This window comes from Mus caroli, chromosome 15 (genome assembly GCF_900094665.2).
Source record: "Mus caroli chromosome 15, CAROLI_EIJ_v1.1, whole genome shotgun sequence".
Taxonomy (NCBI): domain Eukaryota; kingdom Metazoa; phylum Chordata; class Mammalia; order Rodentia; family Muridae; genus Mus; species Mus caroli.
In genome coordinates this window covers 91,469,681-91,490,417 of record NC_034584.1, presented here as the reverse complement: position 1 = coordinate 91,490,417, position 20,737 = coordinate 91,469,681, and the positions used below count along the sequence as shown (strand labels likewise).

At 54.3% G+C, this 20,737-nt stretch overlaps 2 protein-coding genes across 9 annotated transcripts in view; one reads left to right on the top strand and one right to left on the bottom strand.

Moving 5' to 3' along the window:
* Hdac7 (histone deacetylase 7) overlaps positions 1-11,695 on the top strand; it is a 39,499-nt gene extending 27,804 nt beyond the window's left edge. For 5 of the 8 annotated variants that reach the window (XM_029469673.1, XM_029469669.1, XM_029469672.1 and 2 more), the window contains 13 exons: positions 1,551-1,684; positions 1,817-1,937; positions 2,233-2,282; positions 3,581-3,688; positions 4,557-4,612; positions 4,729-4,816; positions 6,020-6,139; positions 6,326-6,423; positions 7,418-7,536; positions 8,162-8,295; positions 8,563-8,647; positions 10,283-10,418; positions 10,605-11,673. In XM_029469673.1, coding sequence (XP_029325533.1) covers positions 1,551-1,684; positions 1,817-1,937; positions 2,233-2,282; positions 3,581-3,688; positions 4,557-4,612; positions 4,729-4,816; positions 6,020-6,139; positions 6,326-6,423; positions 7,418-7,536; positions 8,162-8,295; positions 8,563-8,647; positions 10,283-10,418; positions 10,605-10,650 — 1,295 coding nt within the window. In that variant the 3' untranslated portion in view covers positions 10,651-11,673. Of the gene's footprint in view, positions 1-1,550; positions 1,685-1,816; positions 1,938-2,232; positions 2,283-3,580; positions 3,689-4,556; positions 4,613-4,728; positions 4,817-6,019; positions 6,140-6,325; positions 6,424-7,417; positions 7,537-8,161; positions 8,296-8,562; positions 8,648-10,282; positions 10,419-10,604 lie in introns of all 8 variants that reach the window. The other 3 variants (XM_029469670.1, XM_029469668.1, XM_029469671.1) reach the window with 2 other exon arrangements.
* Positions 11,667-20,019, bottom strand: Slc48a1 (solute carrier family 48 member 1). Its single transcript, XM_021182707.1, has 3 exons — positions 19,774-20,019; positions 14,268-14,435; positions 11,667-13,773 (listed from the first exon to the last, which is right to left on the bottom strand). The coding sequence occupies exons 1-3, from the start codon at positions 19,907-19,909 to the stop codon at positions 13,637-13,639; spliced, it is 441 nt and encodes a 146-aa protein (XP_021038366.1). The 5' UTR covers positions 19,910-20,019; the 3' UTR covers positions 11,667-13,636.
* Between the last annotated feature and the right edge of the window lie 718 nt (positions 20,020-20,737).

Genomic DNA, 20,737 nt, shown 5'->3' with positions numbered 1-20,737 from the left:
GGGCCTTTCCCCCTTGATCACTAATTGAGAAAATGCCTTACAGTTGGATCTCATGGAGGCATTTCCTCAACTGAAGCTCCTTTCTCTGTGATAACTCCAAGCTGTGTCAAGTTGACACAAAACTAGCCAGTACAGGATCTTTCCACATATTTAAATCATGTCTTGTTTTTGCGTTTAATACCTACTACAATGCTGATGCTATGCAAATAGTCTTCATGCTATTTGCATATTGTTTACAAGGTAAAATCATTTTATGGGTGTTTTCCACGTGCCGTTGGGAGACTGATCATGGGATTCCCTCTCCACGCACCCACGCGCCCACGCGCCCACGCGCCCACGCGCCCGCCCACCCACGCACCCACCCGCGCGCCGCGCACCCACCCACCCACGCGCCCACGCACCCACCCACCCACGCACCCGTCTCCCAGTTTTTAGGTTTCCGAGGGATTGCTTTTCCTCTGTGTTGGCAGCCCCTGGCTTTGCGACCAGAGGGAGATGTGTAGTGATAAACAGTTACCGATCCCAGCTCGGGGAGTGGGGGTGGGGTGGGGTGGGGTTCTACTCACCTTTGACTGTTTATGTTCCCGGATGAAAAGACACACATACAGCCTTTATATTTTCATATGTCTTAGTCAGCACAATAGCTGTGCAAACTGCCACCCTCCATGTTGTTAGAAGTTAGTACTTAACTAATTTCCATGTCCCATCTTGGCTGCTCTTAACCCAATTGGGCAGCCCTCTGGGACATGTTCTCTTGTCCCTTAGTCCATGGCAGGCAGCTCTCCATCTCCTTCCTGCACCACCTTCTTCTCTTCCTCCTCTTCCTCTCCTCCTCCTCCTCCTCCCCCTCCTCTTCCTCCTCCTTCTTCCTCACCCCTTCTTCTTCTTCTTCTTCTTCTTCTTCTTCTTCTTCTTCTTCTTCTTCTTCTTCTTCTTCTTCTTCTTCTTCCTCTTCTTCTTCCTCCTCGTCCTCTTCTTCCTCCTCCTCCTCTTCTTCCTCCTCCTCCTCTTCCTCTTCTTCTTCCTCCTCCTCCTCCTCTTCCTCTTCTTCCTCTTCTTCTTCCTCTTCCTCCTCCTCCTCCTCCTCCATGGCGGCTCCTTTTTGCCTCTTTCCTAGTGATCTCCTCGCTCCAAGCTCACAAAAGCTCAACCCCACCTATGTCTCCCAGCTATTATTTACCAATCAGAATTAACTGGGGGCAGGGCCCCTCAGTGTCCTACACGTGGACTGTCTTTGAGGCAAACTGTTTTGGAGGACTCAGATTATCATTAGAATACTAGCAGCATTAAGCCAACCCACTACAAGGATGTCCTATGTTAAGTCTCTCTGGGTTTAGGGAATGAACTTTCAAAGGCATAAGAGGCGTGTTGGGCCTTGTGAGGAGTAAGAGGTCCCAGAAGCTTTCAGGCCTGTGCATAGGGAAACATGGATCTCCACAGACGGGTTGGAGAGGGAATGCAGACATGCGCATGCCTGGCTCCCTGGCTGTGGGCGGGTCTCCGCGATGGAGGTCTCCCTGGCGTTCAACCCTGGCGTTGGCTTCCTGCAGGGCTGGTCTATGACTCAGTGATGCTGAAACACCAATGTTCCTGTGGAGACAACAGCAAGCATCCCGAGCATGCAGGCCGCATCCAGAGCATCTGGTCCCGGCTGCAGGAACGGGGTCTCCGCAGCCAGTGTGAGGTGAGGAGGTGGGGCTATGCAAAAGAAGGGGTGGGAGGCCTTAGGGCCAGCGAGGAATGGGAGAGTGGGGGGTCTGAGCATGGCACAGGCGTGAGGGAGCAAGACTTAGGAGCTCTGTGGGTCCTTCCTCAGTGTCTCCGAGGCCGAAAGGCTTCGCTAGAGGAGCTGCAGTCAGTCCACTCTGAACGGCACGTGCTCCTCTACGGCACGAACCCACTCAGCCGCCTCAAACTGGATAACGGGAAGCTTACAGGTAGGGGAGGGAGACAGATGACATCTGGCCCAAGTTATCTCAAGCTTGCCTATCTCACCTACTTCTGTGCTCTTGACCCAGCTTCCTGGATATTCCCATGCTAGCTTGCTGCCCTGGCGACATATCCTCTCACACCCCCACTCCTGCTGTCCGTCCATAGTGCTCCCCGCCCCCCTCCACCCCCTCTCCCCGCTGTCCACCTCCACCTGCATATTTCCCTGCATTGCCTCCTCCTCCATATCTACTTGTCTTGGGGCATCCATGTCCCTTACACGACCTGGGCCTTTCCCCACAGGACTCCTGGCACAGCGGACATTTGTGATGCTACCCTGTGGCGGGGTTGGGGTGAGTATGCCTGGAGATCTCAAGTAGGCATTGCCAAGGGCTTTCAGCCCTTCGTTCGGGTCTCTTGGCCTACTTCCACCCCTCTGCCACCTGTGACTTGTGGTTTTGCCAGACTGGGTAAAGCAGGGCATCCCCTGTAGCCAGAAGCTCTTTGTGATAGGTGTATCCCAGTCTCATGAGTGTCCCATGAGTGCGGAGCCCAGTGCCTCACAGTTTTAGAAGGTATTTGGTAGGTATTCAGTGAGGCTCAAGGTAGGGTCACACTGGGGCTTGAGACTCCCCTTTCGTTAGACCCCAGTGGGCAAGCATTGGCCATTCATTCCATACTGGCTCCCAGGAGTCGGCAGCTCTGCCTGCCCAGGAGTGGGCACCTCTCTCGGGAACCTGAGGTGTGCCCTGCTTGACCTCTAGACCTCATGTGGAGCTGTAGGGTACATCCCATGTACTTAGAGGTTTAGGACCGAGGTTTGTGTCCCTATCCAGGGCACAGCTTTTCAGCTTTGCTCGCTGCCTCCTCCTCCTCCTCACCTGCTGGGAATCTTTCTGCTGCCTCTGACTTGGCCTTCCTGTCATGGTGCCAGGCAAGGCCTGTGGCAATGAGGTGGAGGCTGGGTCCTGGAGGGCAAATGGGAGCTATCAAGGGGGCTGTTGGGGAGCCAGCCAGTGCCCTGTTCACAACTCCCCATTTCTTGCCACTTTCTGGTTTTTCCAACTGTTGTTGCTTCTGTTCTCTCCTCCCTCCTCTCCCTTTCTGTCCTTTCTCTCTCTCTCTCCAGCCTCTTGCGACTCTTTCTGCCTTCCTGGCCTCTCTCGGTCCGCCTCGCCCTTCCCATCTCCCCATCATGCCCCCCGGCCCCTCCCTAGCCTTGAGGCCCAGGGACTGGGTTTGGGGGGCCTCCCAGCCTGGGCTAGGGGCCCTGAGTGGAAGACAGTGGTGCAGACGGCCCCTCCAGCTCCGACCGTCCCGCGGGGCCTGAGCAGAGTCAGCTGGGGCTTAAAACCCCTCCCGGCCCAAACCCCAATCCCGCCCAGGTAACGCCATGCCCCCTCCCCTGACTGGGGAGGCAGAGTGCTGGCCACACAGGAGCTAGTGCTGGGACTTAACACTGGGAAGAAGTCCTCCCGGGACTGGGGGACACAGGAGGCCTTGCCTTTGGGCGGTGGGGCACTGGGGAGGCAGCTCTGTCTGCCCAGCTCCCTGCCCCTGGGGTCCTGGCCATGGGGTGGGTACCGCCTCGCTGGGCCCTGGCTCCTAAGGAAGGCACTGAATGCTGCAGTCCTGACCCTGGTCCCCACAGGTCGATACTGACACCATCTGGAACGAGCTGCATTCCTCCAATGCAGCCCGCTGGGCTGCGGGCAGCGTCACCGACCTTGCCTTCAAAGTAGCTTCCCGAGAGCTGAAGGTAGGGACTTTGGATTGAAGGCTGATAAGCTCAAGAGTTGGTGCCAGGGTGATGGCAGTGAATCCAAATCCCAGCCTTTAGCCTTCTCATTCCGTGTGGATACTGCCACAGGGTTTTAAAAGGGACTGGAACCAAGGTGGGGCTTGACCCCCAAGTTCATGTCACTTACATAATCAGGCCACTGGGCATTAGGGTTTTGGACAGTCCTGGCCATCCGAGATCATTTAGTGGCTGTAGGCGCATGGTGGCCATTTTTGAATACTACAGGCCGTTTAGGAATAGGACCCTGCCTATTAAGTCGGGCGTTGTGCTTATTGTTCTAGAACAGTTCCCCTGTGATGATTCCCCAGAAGCGCTCAGTCCCGTGGTCTGAGAGCTCACAGCTCAAGGCAGGCACTGTGCAATCAGTATCACAGAGCGCTTGGCAATTGTCCTGATTTGAGTATCCCAGTCCTACCGTGTGCAGCCACGTAACTTGGGTTGTTTAATTCACCCAGCTCTGTTTTCTCATCTGTCAGTCGGGGATGATAATAATGTTCTGTGCTCTAGGGATGCTGTGAGGAGCAAATGCAGTGTCTATGAAGTACTCAGCACGGGGCTGGGCACATGGATTTTACTAGTAGTCAATAGGTGTCACTGTGGTGACAGCCAGGACCTATCAGGAAGGGGGACTGTGTTCAAGTGCAGCCTATAAGCCATGGCAGCTGTGTGGAGGGAGATGTCTGGACATCTCAGCGGGGCACTGTGTTGCTCGTTGCTCGTGCCTTTTAATCCTTGGAAAAAGCGGCTGGGCGGGAGAAACAGGCTCAGGCAAGCGTGGACTGAGAGAAGCCTGCTGAACCGATACCTGCTGCTTCTCCCCTTTCAGAATGGCTTTGCTGTGGTGCGACCCCCGGGACACCATGCAGATCATTCTACAGCCATGTAAGGCGTTAGGGAGGTGGCCCTAGGTGGCATGAGGTGGGAACGGGCCTCCGAAGCCCTCCCGTAGGTGGGGAAGTGTGAGAATGGGCTGGCAGGACCCTCTCTCCTCCCTCCAGGGGCTTCTGCTTCTTCAACTCCGTGGCCATCGCCTGCCGACAACTACAGCAACACGGCAAAGCCAGCAAGATCCTCATTGTTGACTGGGTAGGTCCTGGTTCCTGGTGTCATCAGAGCCAGGCCTACCTGCAGAACCCTGAGCCTGACGTGGAAGATGGGGCTGCACATCTGAGCTTGTCGTTAGCCTCTACCTTATTAAAATCTGGGTGAATGCAGCACCCGTATCATAGAACTTCCAGGAGGCCCAAAAAATGCTGGTGTGTGGGAGCTGCTGGTGTGCACAGTGCACAGTTCTGTGGTGGATGGGACTTCATTTACAGGCTTCTATTTGGCAGAGCAAACCGTTTCCCCTCCGAATTAGTAGCCATAACAGTAATATCCAAGATCAGTAGATCATCAGTCACATCTAGATACTGACAGTAGCCCATTTATAGTCCTGATATAGCACATTTCACAGACAAAGAAAGCACCTACAGAGATTACTACCGTGACTAGTCACTCACCTCATGAGATGGGAGACCTTGTCAGCTAGCCCTGGAATGGATGCCTTTGACTACCAAGCTGGGGTCTCCTCTGCATGGACAGATGTGAAAGGGACATGTCTAAGTAGATACCGAGGACACTGGGGGAGTTTTCTACATTTGAATCTATATGCAGTCTTGTGAGTTGAGGGCAGACAGCACCCAGGACTTCCCAGAAGACTGGGTCTGGGTTTCTTTAAGCTTTATATCCCTGGCAGTGTACACTGTCTCATGACTGTGCAAGACAGTGAGGAGAATGTGTCAACAGAGAGATAATCACACACAGACACACACAGACACACACAGACACACACACACACACACACCCCAATATAGAGAAGAATGTCTTTGCCAGGGATGGTGGCACAAGCCTTTAGTCCCAGTACTTGGGAGGCAGAGACAGATGGGTCTCTGTGAACTCAAGGCTACCCTGGCCTACATAGCGAGTCCCAGATCACTCTGGTCCACATGGTCTCAGGCCACTCTGGTATAGATAATGAGTCCCAGGCCAGTCGAGCCTACATAGTCAGACGCTGTCAGAAGACAGCAAGAATCTTTCCATGCAGAGATGGGGAATCACTGCCAGACAGTAGATGACTTGGGGCCACTCAAGTCATGTGATCCTAGAAACTGTAGTTTCCTGACCCCGCTAGTCTAGCGTCGCAGTGCTAGGCATGGTTACTGACCTTGAAATCCTTCCGCTGTGTCCTGTCCTTTATCTTTCCGCTTCTGGACGTTTCCCTTATCCACTGCCCGCTGTATCGTACAGGATGTTCACCATGGCAACGGCACACAGCAGACTTTCTACCAGGACCCCAGTGTGCTCTACATTTCCCTTCATCGCCATGACGACGGCAACTTCTTCCCAGGCAGTGGGGCCGTGGATGAGGTGAGTGTGTGCTGGAGCAGCGTCTTCCGGTCCGTTGACTCTCCCCGGCTCTCTGCCCCTGTCCTGTGTGATCCTGAGCAAACAGCTTATCCTTTCTGAGCCTCAGCTTCCCCATCTGGAAGTGAAGAAGTCAGATGAGTTCGGGACTCTGCCCTCCTCACGTCTTCCTTGCATCCTGTTTTCCAGGTGGGAACTGGCAGTGGCGAGGGCTTCAATGTCAATGTGGCTTGGGCTGGGGGCTTGGATCCACCCATGGGGGATCCTGAGTACCTGGCTGCTTTCAGGTAAGTCCTCTGGGGTCCAAAGGAAGCCAGGCCGGCAAGACTACCTCCCCTCCCATTCCCACTGCCCTAGGTTGGAAGTGATGAGTTGGGTTGTCAGCCTGTTCCCATTTGGTCACTAGACATTGTAGGCCAGCTCCAATTTAATTTAAAAAAAAAAAAAATGGGACACAGCCAAACATGGTGGTACATGCCTTTAATCCAAGGGAGGCATAGGCAGGCAGATCTCTGAGTTTCCAGCCAGCTAGTCTATAACGTGGAAGAGAGAGAGGAACTTGGCGTCCTTAATTGATGCCCTCATGGAGGGATGGGTTCACTTTACAAACTGCCCTGGAAGGAGCTTTGGGCTCTTGTAAGGAGCCCCTGTCTCCTTCACCCCAGGTCCCCCACATCTGTTTAGGAAAATGGAACCCTAGAATTAGATCTGTAAGTCCTTTCCTGGAGGTTCTTTCATGAACATTGACTCTGTAGGAGCCCCTGAGTAGAACTTCCTGGAATCGGTGCTAGGCTTAAATGCCTAAATGGACACCAGCGTTGGACAGGGGCAGGCAGGGGGAGGAAGAAGAAGGATGGAGTTTGGCAGGCCCAGGACCAGAGGGTCTAGTCACCCTTGTGTGCTCTCAGGCGGCCAGTTCTACATAGAATGTGTTCGGTTTCCTCCAAAGTACTGGGTGTTTCATTCCCCAGGGCTGAGTGACCAGAGTGAGTCCCGAGTAGCCTGCTGTGTGAAGCACACACCGTGCTTGCACCCCACACTTCTCTGTCCTGTCCTTGATATCTCTGCCTCCATTTTGCCTCTTGCTCATTAAATTCTCTGTGTGGCTGAGTTCAAGGCTGGGGTACCAGAGCCACAGCCAGAGTGAAGGAGATCAGACCACGAATCCCATTGGTGTCCTACGGGCTGGTGTCCTCAGCGAAGTTGGCAGGAGGAGCTAGCCTGGGCTGGCCTGCACCGTGTGTTGGGCGGGGTTGATGACGCCTCTCCTTGCAACTTCAGGATAGTGGTGATGCCCATTGCCCGAGAGTTTGCTCCAGACCTGGTCCTGGTGTCCGCTGGGTTTGATGCTGCGGAGGGTCACCCAGCCCCGCTGGGTGGCTACCATGTTTCTGCCAAATGTAAGGAGGCCTCAGCTGGGGTGGGGGGGAGTTGTGGGGCTAAGAGCCAGGCCGTGTAGGGACAGGGACACACTGCCAAGATGAAAGGGGCAGATGGCAGTGGCTATGATCTAGGGCTATGTGTAAGGCCTGGATTAGGCCTGCAGGTTAGCACAGCCTCACAGCACAGACCTGCTTCTCACGATCAGGCCAAATCTCATAGGTCAGACCCCTGGAGACATAGGTCTGCCAGAAGGAAGCCCAGTTGTAGAAGCCATGTTTCCAGACTGAGCTTTGGAGGGAGAAAGTTAGAAGACTGGTGTTCTCAGAACAGATCTGTCGGTGCAGTTCACTACGTCCCAGGGCCTGGAGACAAAGAGGTAGTTGTGGCCCAGTGAGAGAGACTTGGGCTGGCAGTGATGTTGTGATCCAAGTCTCAGCCCTGCCACCTACTAGCTGTGGGACCTTGTATATAAGACCCTTAGCTTCTCAAAGCTTAGTCGGAAGCATATGGACAGGTTTTGCACTAGGGTCTAGTCTTTAAGACACTATCTATTAAGGAAGATGCAAACGAGGAAATGGCAGAGGCAGGAAATGGGTCTGCCTCTCCTTCAGCCCGCTACTCTCTCTCACCTCAACCATCAAGGTTTTGGGTACATGACGCAGCAGTTGATGAACTTGGCAGGAGGTGCCGTGGTGTTGGCCTTAGAGGGCGGACATGACCTCACGGCCATCTGTGATGCCTCGGAGGCCTGTGTAGCTGCTCTTCTGGGCAACAAGGTAAGCCCCCCAGGCCCCCAGCTAGCTATATTTTAGCGGTGCAGATGAGCCTGGCTCTCGTGGTTGTGGGACAAACGGGGTAGACAACATGGGAAGGGGTAGGGATGGCACCATCCTCTTTTGGTAGTGTTTGGTAGGTGGCACAGTGGGACCGTTCCCAGGTCAGGTCTAGGGCCAGCGTCTTCTGATGTCACAGAGCTAGCCAACAACAGCTCTTGCCTGTTTGTGCAAGCTGAGTGTGGGGTGCCTGATGGAATGTTTCTGTAGGTGGACCCCCTTTCAGAAGAAAGCTGGAAGCAGAAACCCAACCTCAGTGCCATCCGCTCGCTGGAAGCTGTGGTCAGGGTGCACAGTGAGTTTCCCCCTGGGGCACTTGGCCAGGTCCAAACTTGGGAGAGCCTCAAGGGTCCACCATCCTGGGGACCAGGGTCTCAGAGATTCCAGTGCCAGCCAGGTCTGATGAACACTGACAGTCTGGAACAGGATGCCCAGGTACCACCACCTCAGGAGTAATGGTGGGCACAGCCCCATGATTGGGTAACCCAGCCCTCCCGCTGAACAAAACAGTGGCTTCCTATGACAAGGACTGGCCTTCCATCTCTGGCTGTATAGTCTTGGGTCAGGGACTGGAAAGCTATGGGAAGGGCCTGCCTGGCTCTCAGAATATAACCACTTCAAAGAGCCCACATTATGAAAACATGTTATAGATTCAGCTTCAACGAGGTGGGAGCTAGTTCAACACTGCTCTGAGTTACTTTCTGTGACGGCCCAGAGTCTCTGCTGGGATACAGTGGCAAAGTACATTCTTCATATTCAGGGCTTGGCTGGGGAACCAGACAGAAAGCCACAGATGGAGCCGACCGTGGAACCGCCTATGGGCCAGGTTCTGCACTGAGCTGGGCCAGGTTCTGCACGTTTATCATTCTGTCAAAACAGCAGGATGATGAGTGTCCCATGGACCAGAGGTGGCTGCGCTGAGCAGCTGTGGGGATGCTTGCCCCTTCTGTGTGCCTTGGTTTTCTTACCTACTACCCCCTCCCCCCATCTTTGGTCCCGGGGATTGAACCGGGGTCCCTAGGTATTTACTGCTGGGCTCCAGCTCCACCTAGCTCTTTAGTTGTTTGGTTTCATTTGATACTGGGTCTCACTATGTAGCGCAGGCTGCCTTCTGGCTTGTGATCCTCCTATCTCATCTCTGCCTGCTGGGATTGCAGGCATTTATTAGCATGCTGGCTCCTAGGGATAGGCTGCATAAGGACCCTGTGCTCTAGGAAGCTAAGGCACCAGCCTAGGAGAAAACCTTGACATAAGCCAAGATGTAGGCACAAGTGACTCTCCTGGCCTTTGGGATCCACACACCTTTTAGTATGTATGTTTGGGATTTTTGGAGACAGGGTCTTTCTCTGTAGCCCTGGCTGTCCTGGAACTCACTCTGTAGATCATGGCCCTGAACTTAGTGATCCAACTCCCTCAGCCTCCCGAGTGCTGGGATTAAACCTGTGTGCTACTATACCATTGTTTTTTAAATTATTTTGCGCCATGTGTGTGCCATACCCCTATTGGCCAGAAGAGGGCGTCAGATCACTGGAACCAAAGTTTGACATGGTGGTGACCTACTAAGTAGACACAGAGAGTCAAATCCAGGTCCTCTGGAAGAGCAACCAGCGCTCTTAACTGCTCATCTATCTCTCCAGCCCACGAGAGTGGAACTTTAGCCAAGGAGGATGCCAAAGGGGCTTAGTTATCTGTGGAGATGGCCTCAGAGCCATATTGAATCTGCCCTGTTGCCCAGGGGTATAGGGAAGGGGTGAGTTGGGAGAGGTGTTTTGCTGAGAGGGCAGGAGGGGAGGCTGGCCTCCAAGCTGATGATATGGCCACTATCCTTGGGCTCTGGGCCCGCGTCCCCAGCTGTGGTATTATTTGAGCTATATCTAGACAAGCTATAACTCAGCTTGTCTTCCCCAGTTGACCCAGCTTCTCGTCCTAGGGAAATACTGGGGCTGCATGCAGCGCTTGGCCTCCTGTCCAGACTCCTGGCTACCCAGAGTGCCAGGAGCTGATGCAGAAGTGGAAGCCGTGACCGCACTGGCATCCCTTTCTGTGGGCATCCTGGCTGAAGACAGGTAACACCAGATCCCTAGCTCCAAGCCCAGGGCCTTCGAATCTCCTCAGATCCTCCCATGTTGAAGACCTCAGACCCTCATGCAGCTAATCTCTCAGGCCTTTAAAGCCTGACTATGAGGGTAACCCCACCAAGGCATGCCTACGTCTCGTGGCCCTCCTACACCCCGCCCTTGTCCCATTCCCAGGCCCTCGGAGCGGCTGGTGGAAGAGGAAGAACCCATGAACCTCTAGGGTTTCAGAAGAGATCGCCCTTCGGACGTGGCTCTCCTCGTCTCTGATGTCAGCCCTGGTCCTGGGTCTTCAGAGGTCCTCTGGGCAGGTAGTCAGGTCCAGAGCACAGCCTACCCTGACGGCTATCCCAAGGAACTTGAGAAGACCATGGGATCTGGGTAGGGGACCAGGGAGGACTCTGGGAGGAAGCAGGTTGGGCACTAGGGCACAGCTGGGCTCTTCCAGAACAGACTAGGCCTTCTGGTGTCCACGCCCCTAGCTGTGGTCTCCATCCCGCCCTTAGGACTGCACAGAGGGGGACTGGCTCAACTGGGCCCATCCATAACCACTATTCTTAACTTGGCCTCGGCCAGGGTGGCCTTTCTCAGGTTCTGAAGGGCGAGGAGCTGGAGGAGCCAAGGGTCCCCTATTCCTGAGCACAGGGGAGTTTCCTCTCTGTTCCCTCAAATGCCTTTCTGGTAGCTCTGGGCTCTGAGAGCCATTCTGAGCTGCTCTCTCCCTGTGAGTAGTAGTCACCTGCAAGTCTCCCATCAGTCACTGTCTCGCCAGAGGCCACCCTATGTGGACCATCTCAGTGCCCCGGTGCAGCAGACAGGTGCTCTCTGAGTCCTGTGTCTCAGTCCTAACCCAACGGTGCCAAACCTTCATCTCCCTTCAAAAGCACAACACAATCCCAGGGATGCCTGGTCACTGTCCCCAGTATGAGCCTTCTGTTTCTGGGGTCCCTCCCACCCCTCAGCTCTGGCTGCTGCCCCACATAGGACTAGCTTGGCTGAGGGGAGCAAGATGGGAGAGTAGACAGACATGGGGGAGGGGAGGCCACCCCAGAAGTCTTCGAGGCTTTTGAGGTTTAGGTCTGGGACCAAGAAAGAGTATTTGTGTGTGTGTGTGTGTGTGTGTGAGTGCGTGCAAGAGGGTATATGTGTGTGTGTGTCTTCCCACAACCCCACCATACCTTGTCTATGTATGCATGTTTTTGTAAGAAAGAAAAAAAAGTGAAAAAAAAAAAACCAAACTTCTGAACAATATATGTTTTATTTGCTTTAAAGTCCTTGGGAGAACGCCTCCTGGATGTTGGTGGGACATCGTCAGTGGGGTGGGTGTGCACCCAGCATCCTGTGATGGGCTGGGGAAAGGGGACAAGTCTGGACCTCACTCAGACCCTCTAGTCCCTTGTCCTTCCTTGGCTAATACATGCAGGAAGAAACCACTCCAAATACATGCTCACCAACCCAGGTGAAAAGGGAGATGGCCCCAGGCTGAGGCCTGCACACTGGGCCCTGTGGGATGCGGGAACAAGATCTCAGATTCGGGTTGCTAAGACACTGGAAAAGGCTGTGATGCAGACACACCGGGTTTAAGTCCTAGCCGGGAGGTCCGTAGTCTTTACCTCCTCTGTCAGTAGGAGCGTCTACCAGCAGAAGGCTCTAGAAGTGACACTGCTCCTTATCCTCCCCTGCTCTAAAGTCCCATGATGTTTTGAGCATACACTGTAAAGGATCGGGTGAGGCAAACACAGGCCAGGACAAGCATGAGAGGGAGGTGCTAGCTCTCCTGCCTTTCTGGTTTTGAATCCACACATCCTGGTCATCAGGTACCTTGGAGCCCCAAGCAGTCTGGCTGGGGTAGAAAAAGAAAGATTCCCTTTCCCATCTACCTTGGTTTAGGGTGGGGAGATGGAATCTGCAGGGATGTTGAGTCTGTGGGCATCCTAACCCTGGCTGGGAGAGCAAAGGAGATCTGAGCTGGTGGTCTCCCCATAGGGCACCAGAAATGAGGAGTACCGTCCAGTAGCCCTAAACTTAGGGAGATGATCAGATCAGACAGCTAGAGCCCCCATCTTACCCACTCTTGTCCCCTCTCAAAACCGCCCACACCCCCCAAAGAAACACCCTGAGGCTGGTTAAAATGGCTGCTGTATTTCTGCTTAAGTGCCCATAACACAGGTAAGGCAGAGAGCTGGGGGCAGTACCCAAGTGGAAGAGTAGACGTGCAATGTGGCAACCCACCAGAGAAGGATACAGAGAAGAGTAGCAGCCCCTGCCCTCCCTCTCTGCTTAGGTAAGGCCTTGGGCCCATGTCCACTCAGAAGAGTTCCTTCAGGAGAGAGAGAAGGTGAAAGGTCCGAGTTAGGATCTGGGGCAGGGAGGAGGTCCTCACGGTCAGAGTGGTCTTGTGCAGTGAGGGGCAGGTGAGGTGCAAGGTTGGAGACTCAGTACAGATAGGGAGCCCCCACTTGCCCCCACCAGGTTGCCCCCCAATCCCAAAGCCCTTCTAAGTGCAGGGGTGTGTTTCCTGTGGTCCTCAAGTCTAGCTTCATCCGAGGAGTCCTGCTCTGGTGTGTGTGGTCATGTGTGCATGTGCGACACACGGGAATGGCTGGCTGGCGCTAGCACCCTCATGGGAAACAAACTCTGGATGGGAAGGTAGGAGGGACGGACGCTGGATTCTGTCCAACTGTGCTGCTCAGGGAAGGAGCCAATTGTCAATTCCCTAAGGACGGATGAGTTTGGCTACCTGACACTTCAGGGTAACAGGGCAGGGAACATGGGATGAAGACCTGTACTAAAGATTCCTCTCTTGATCAGACCTTTGATGCCTCCCCCCCACACAGCTTCAATGAAGTCTGGGGTAGCAAGGAAGCCTGGCCCATCCCCTGTCACTAGCTGTAGTTCCAATCCTAGCCATTGAATTCATTGTCATGGCCCTACTGACAGAGATCCCTCAGAGGGCTAAGAAAATAGATCTATTTGGAAAGGTCTAAGCTGCCCTCTAGCTGGGCTAATGGGAAGATTGGCAGTATTCCTTTAACAGCTCTATATCTTCCCCAAAAGGGGACCAGACAGATCTCTGGGAAACTGAACTGGCCCATATACTCTGCCATGGTTCTGGAGTTCCCCAGGAGTTGGGGTGAGCTCCGTTGCTGACTCAGAAGCTGAGTCCAGATCCCGAGGGCCCCCAGGCTGTGGTGACCTCATCCCTTGGGTTAGAAATCACTAAGGATGCTGATGTCCGCAAAGTCAGCCCGGTAGCGGTGGGCGTAGAGGCTAAGTAGGAAGGCCCATTTGAAGGAAATGAAGCTCCAGACACAGGAGAGGTAGTAGCTGTTCGGGTCTTTGAGACCTGCAGGGAAAAGAGCCAGACGGTAACTTGAGAGATCTGCCCACAGCATCACAGCTAGGAGCCTCTTCTTCCCACTCCATATCCTTCCAGCCTCCTGACCTCTGAATCAGTGCTATCAATGAATCCATAGAGGTGGACATGTGATGCAGGTTTAGAGTAACAAACACTGCATGTTTGGTTACAAAGCTGGGATCGTGAAAGGAGGTCAGAGATGGCCAGCAGGTCTGTACCCATCCCCTGCTTCTGTGGCACACACTCTTCCAACCTACATCACGGATACAGGGATCAGCCTCTGATAGTTCTTATCACCACCACCAGGGGGCGCTGCCCTCCTGATGCTAGGCAGAGATTAAAGAACCCCAGCAACTCATACCCCTAAGGAGATGGGGGCTCTCATTCTCCCTATTTCAACAATAAGGAGCCCGGGCAGTGGGGAAGGGTCAAGCAAGCCATCCAGGTCCTCTCCCATCCTCCTTTCCCTGGACGGTTCTCACTCTGATGCTGGGTGATGGCCAACGCCAGGAAGGTGCAGAAGGCGGAAACAGAGACTGCCGAGAAGAGAGCACCCACGAAGAAGAAGCCGCGCAGCCCTCTGAGCCAGGTCCTCCAGTAATCCTGCATGTACATCACGTGAGTCACCAAGACCCACAGTGCCAGGACACCTGCAGGGACAGACTCAGTCAGCAACACCCAGGTACCTGCCTGCCTGCCAGGTCACCTGGCATCTAGCCCAGTGGCGCCTACCTAGGAGGGCCTTTGAGGTCCACTAGGCCAGATCTACCTGCACGATGACATCAGGACTGGCTCTCATGACCGTGATATCTGTGAGGTGTGACATCACCACCACACCTATCTCGAAAATACTGTTAGCTTGGTGGCAGTGGCACACACCTTTAATCCCAGCACTCGGGAGGCAGAGGCAGGTGGATGATCTCTGGATTCAAGGTCAACCTGGTCTACAGAGCAAGTTCTAGGACAGTCAAGACTACACAGAGAAACCCTGTCTCCAAAACCAAAACCAAAACCAACCAACCAAACAAAATTAAGTTAAATATATCTTCTAAATGCTTAAAAGAGTGTCAGTTTTAGTTTCTAATACGCATATGTCCATAGATAGAATTCTCCCTAAACAGGATTTGTTTGGAGTTTTACTCTGAGAACTTTATATATAGACTTCCTAATGCCTATCTGAAGCCATTGAAGTGATGAAGAAGGCCTTCTCCCACGCTCTTCCTCTGCATGGTCCCAGGGACCACACCCTCCAGGCCCTGGAGCCTGCAGCTGAGCTCTTGGGCACCAGGGCTCTTCTCAACTCTGCACCAGTCTTGGGGGGAAAAAAAAGGGGAAGCCCTGTCATGAGGCGCCCAGGGCCACCCACCACTCTCAAGTGGCCTACTTGCTTTGGCTGAAGCCTCCTACCTTTCTTCCAGTGTGTGGCAAAGGGCAGCCGAACCTCCCAGACCCTTCTGGGCATGCCCTCTGGGCCTGTGGGCACCTCTCCTAGCATGCCAGCTGCTCTCAGTCCATAACAATAGAATCCAATGCAACCCTCCGTGCCAGGCAGTGCCTGCTGGTGCAGTTCAAAGAACAAACAAATGCCAACTCCATTGGCAAGGCCTTGGAGCAGGGCCGTGGGGCCAAGCAAAGGAAGAAGGAGGGAAGAGAGCCGGCCCAGCTGTAAGCTCTCAAGACAGACGTGGGTTGTGGGCTGGCCCCGCAGGCTCCTGCATCCAGAAGCAGGGAGCTTTTTCAAATCATCAGATGCATACAGCAGAAGTGCCATGACTTCTCAGAGGGACAGACACCTATCTGACTGCGAAGGAGGGCAACTTAGCAGGGACAGAGGGAAGCAAAGGGACCCTCTGACGGCCACCGAGCGTCTTATTCCTTAGGCTGGGAAATGAGCACAGACATTGGTGATTGCTGTTTCTGCTCCTGACACGCCAAAGATGTTTTAAACCTCTTTTAGGTTAGGAGGCATGGGGCGCAGTGGGTGGTAAATGAGCAGCTTAATTGTCGGAATGGGGCAAAAACAAAGCAGGGATAATAGAAACCAGGAAACCTAGGGCCAAGGCACTGCTTTGTCCTTAGAGCTGCCAATTGTAAAACAGAGCGAGCCCTGAGGTCCTTGGCCGGCTGGATAAGCAGCTACCTATGCTGCTTTCCCTAGCTGCTCGCCCAAGAACATTCCCCGCCCCCAACCATCACCATCCTTTCAGTTCAGCCCAAACTGACCCTAAACCTTCCTCCGAGGAATGGGTTCGCATCACCCCGGAGTTCTGGGTGGAGAAAAACAAACATGCCTCCATCTATCTTGGCAGAAAGCCGCAGCAGGCCGGAGGAAGCCAGAACCCTAATCCCTGCTTTACCCTCCATGATCTGGATTTTATTCCAGCAACCTCCACAGAAGTCTTCCCTGCCCCTCAAGTTTTCACCTGCAGGGAGTGGGTTGGGTGCTTAGGATCCTTCGGGGTGCTGAGGAGTGACCACAGGGCTCTGTGCGCATGCTCGGGGCTGGCTGGCTTTACCAGTAAGCTCCACCCCCGAGCACGTGGGCTTTTGTTATTGAGCATTTCATTGGGGGGGGGGGGGCGTGGGGGGCGGATAGACTTGTCCAATCTCCTCACACAAGAGGTGCAACAGCCGAGTTCTAAGATCCTTTCCCACTTGAGGATTCTGGAATCCAGCTCAGAAGGGAAAAGGTGGTCAGAGCAGTTCCTCTGTGGCTAAGCAGTTTCCGGGTTAAAAATGCTAAACTAGGAAGTGTGCAGACCACCACTAGGAAGCCATCTCAGACCACCAGCCCGACCCAGGGGTCCCCCAAACCCTCACCTCCACATATGCCCAGAAGTACTAAGAGCAGAAAGAAGAAGGAAGGGGGCGGCTCAGGTGGCCCTGAACCCAGGTCTCCTGCAGGGCAGCATGCTCCAGCTGGAGGTCTCATCTCATCCTGGCCCTCCTTGGAGAGATACGCCTTCCACTAGTGGTCACCCGACGAGGAAGTGTCCCTCCCAGGTCCCCTTCTCTACTCTTGTGGGAAGCAACTATATCCTGCCTTTCTCTGTTCCCTTTCCTGAGATACTGGGCTCCGAGATGCCTGGTCTATACAACTTGGAGCAGGAAGGACAAGTCCCCAGCCCCAACTGGCTGCAGCAGCAAGCTAGATCTCACCCTGGCTCCCTCTACTTTCTCCAAGGCTAGACCTGCCTAGGCTCTGGGTTCCTAGGCCCGGTAAGGGAAAGCACTTCCAGCCACTAGGCTGGAGGGGCTGGGAGGCACCCAAGGGAACCTATAGAGTAAATACAGGCATTTGGTATAGGAGTCTGAGAACACACCCCAGGTCTGTTGCTCTACCCTGAGGACAAAGGAGACCCAGGGTGCTAGAGGGCCTCTCCATCAAAGCTCAATTGTGAAGAATGGAGATGTTTGGATGTGAGGAACTAGTACTTTCCATGGTTTGTAGACACAGAGCCGACATGTTACCTAGGGCTCCCAGTGCAGAGCCGGGGGGCGGGGGGTGTCTGATGAGGCCTCTCCAGCGAACCCACACTTTTTTAGGCCACTGCCGTTTTGCAAAGTCACTTCCTCCCAGATTCCTGCCAGGATAAGAGTGCGTCCCCACCCCCAGATGCTCATAATACCATGTTCCAGAAGCTAGCATGCCCGACAGCCACAGTTGACCAACACGGGCAAAACCCACTAGGATGGACCCTGTGACTCAGCAATTTCGGGGTTGCAAAATGCTGAGTCAGAAGTGGAGTGCTTGCAAGTCAGAAAACCTGCTGACATTCCACCCCAAAAGAGGAAGGAGGGTGACTGCCTGTGGACCACCCCCCCCCCCCGTCCCAACCCATGCCGGGTGGGGAATGAGTGCCCACCCGCCCCCTCCACCAAGCAGTTTTGGCTCCTCACCACCACTTCGGGTTGCCAATGTCCAAACAACCTGGGAGTTGTGTGTTCCTGTCCCAGCTAATTGTGGCCACGTGCCTGTCTCTGAAGGCAGCTTCGAGGCTAGCCTGCCTCAGGTCAGGCAAGGGCATCAAGGAACTAACAAACAGGGTCACAGGGAGGCCCTGCGGCTGCCAGGAGTGGGGGCTGGTACCCTCCCTCCACTCTTTGTTGTTGTTATAAGACAGGGTTTGTCTGTGTAGCCCAGGCTGTCCTGGAACTCAGAGATCCACCTGCCTCAGCCTCCCTTGTGTATCATTCCCTCCTAGCAATAAGCAGCCAGACACAGCTTGGGAGAATGAACAGCAGCGCTCAGCACTGCCAGCCCGGAGGGGAGTCTCAGTCAGCGGCATCTCCTGCCAGCAGGCACTGCCATGCCTCACATGGCTCCCTCCACTGGCCTGACTCTGAACCAAGTCAGCTGATCCCAGCAAAGCCTTTCCTCCCTCCAGCATCCAGAGAGCTTATCTCAAGCCTCAGCATCCAGCCCTGGGCTAAGGCAGTGCCTTCTAAATCCGGCAGCAGCAGGGCCAATAGGAAGTGTGTGGAGGAGGGCAGTAGAGGGGAAAGGTTCTGTGCACAAGTGGGCTCGGGTGCTGGCTATTCCAGAAGGGTCAGGAGTCCACAGGTGCCCCCCACCCCCACCCCATACAGGGCTTGAGAACTCCCAGCCAGAGTATCAAACCCAACCTTCATGGTGCCCCCAGTCCCTTGCCTGGCACGCCTTAGGTTTAGGAGATGTGCACGCCCTCTGATAAGGCAGAAACCCCACCTCCGGCTCCCTCTCTCCCTCAGAACCACACTTGGTGCATTCAGAGGCCACGAGTGAATTTGTTTTGGTTTTTTGAGACAGGATTTCTCTGTGTAGCCTTGGCTGTCCCAGAACTCACTCTGTAAACTAGGCCGCCCTTGAACTCAGAAATCCGTCTGCCTCTGCCTCCCGAGTGCTGGGATCAAAGGCGTGCGCCACTGCTGCCCAGCATAAATTAATTCTTTCGAGTTACTCCATTTTTAGATCTTTGGCCAAGGATTTTAGCCATGGAATAAGACGGTTGTATCTTAAAACGTTTTCCTTACACATACTTTCGCCATACATATTACTTCATGTGGCTGCTGTACTGTTGGGTTAATTTCCTCCATAGGGCTTTTAATGCCTTTAGCATGCTAACCTGAATCCTTCTGAGTTCTAGGGATGGAGATCGGGTCGGCCAGGCTAAGGCTGAGCCATCTTGAGGGCTCATCGTGTGGCTGTTGAAACCCTGGACAAATTATTTATTTACTGTAAGCCTCGATTGATTTTTTTTCTAACTGTAAAATGGGCACAAATAATGTTACTTCAGAGGACTACTATAAGGATTAGATGAAATAAGGGGAGTAGATTTGTTTAGCCCAGCAAAAAAAAAAAAAAAAAAAATTAAATGATGATACTAAGTGCAAATAATATATTTGGCCTTCACACAGAGAGGCTAAATGGCGTGACCAAAATTACACATTAGAGAGCACGGCTGGGCCTTCGCCACCTCCTCGTCCCTCAGGGATTAGCAGATTCCCACTGGTTCCGACCAGAGCAGATGGACACAGGTGTAAAGGGAATGTCCAGTGACACCGGGTCCACAGTACAGTCCTGGTCTCGGCCGAGGGCCTCTGGGGCTGGAAGGGGGCTGGCTGATGGGTTTCCCTACGAACCCCACTTACTATAAGAGATGCGGTAATCCCGCACAGTGTGCGTGTTGCGGGAGCGAGGGTGGCCAGGAGATGGGCGCGCAGAGGACGCTCTAGTGGCCACGGGGTGGAGGGTAGATACACAGGGTGCGGGAGACGCAACAGCCCTGGAGCCGCAGGGCTGTGCGAACCACAGGGGCGGGCTGTGGGCACCCTAGGTCCCGCCACGTTCATAAGGCGCCAGGTCCCAGAGGCCCGGGCACTGCCCAGGAACCCGGGCCTGCGCTGTCTCCGGTCTCTCTGGAGTAAACAACGCTCCCACCCCCGGGCAGCGCCACCGCAGCCGCCGCGCGCAGCCCGCCCCGATCACCCCGCGTCCCCCGGGGATACCTGCGAGACCCCCCATCGCCGCAGTCCCCGGTTGTCGGTAGACCACCGTCCAGACGAAGAAGATGGAGAAGCCGGCTACCGAGCTGAAGCCGGAGTAGGCGGCGCGGAGGCCGAGCTGCAACCGGGACGGGGCCATGGGGCAGCGGAGGAGCAGCGCCGCCGAGTCACAGGTGCAGGGCCCGAGCTGGAGCCCAAGCCCCAGCCCCAGCCCGAGCCCGAGCCAGAGCCGCTGCCGCCCGGCGCTCCGCCCCCAACCCGCCCCCGGTGCCGCCGGCACAGCGCCCTCCCCGGCCGGAGGCCGCTCCCGACACCGCGGCTTGGCAAAGGCCGGCGACCCCTGGTGGAAGGGCAGGGTCCTGGCCTCATCCCCAGAACGACACCTATCTAGCCTTGGCTGGCCTAGAAATACCGTTTTTACCGGAGCCAGCTACAATGATCATTTAAAAATATTTTATATATGTGAGTACACTGTAGCTGTCTTCAGACACACACCAGAAGAGGGCATCCGATCCCGTTACAGATGGTTGTGAGCCACCATGTGATTGCTGGGTTTGAACTCAGGACCTCTGGAAGAGCAGTCAGTGCTCTTATCCGCTGAGCCACCTCTCCAGCCCCAATGAGCACTTTTTAATTTTTAAAATACTTTTGAATTTTTTGAGATGCGGTGTCTCCACGTAGTCTTGTCGGTCTTGGAATTCCCTATGTAGGCCAGGTTGGCTTGGAACTCATAGAGACCCTCCTGCCTCTACCTCCTGAGTTCTGGGATTAAATTTTGAATGGGAAGTTCAAACACATTAAAATGACAAGTTAAGGCTATAGAAACTAGCCAGCTGTGGTGGTGCATGCCTTTACACTGGTAGAGGTGGAGGCAGGGGGAAGCAGATCTCTTTGAGTTCGAGGGAAGCCAGAGCTAGACCCAGTCACAAAAGTCACAAACCAAAACAAACAAGGAAAACCCATAAAA

Bases quoted from the DNA above. Each gene is read 5' to 3' on its own strand.
- Slc48a1 (XM_021182707.1), bottom strand. From the start codon at position 19,909: ATGGCCCCGTCCCGGTTGCAGCTCGGCCTCCGCGCCGCCTACTCCGGC. The intron at 14,436-19,773 runs GTATCCCCGGGG...CTGTCCCTGCAG, and splicing joins GGCGATGGGGGGTCTCGCAG to GTGTCCTGGCACTGTGGGTC. The intron at 13,774-14,267 runs GTGAGAACCGTC...TTTTCCCTGCAG, and splicing joins GGCCATCACCCAGCATCAGA to GTCTCAAAGACCCGAACAGC.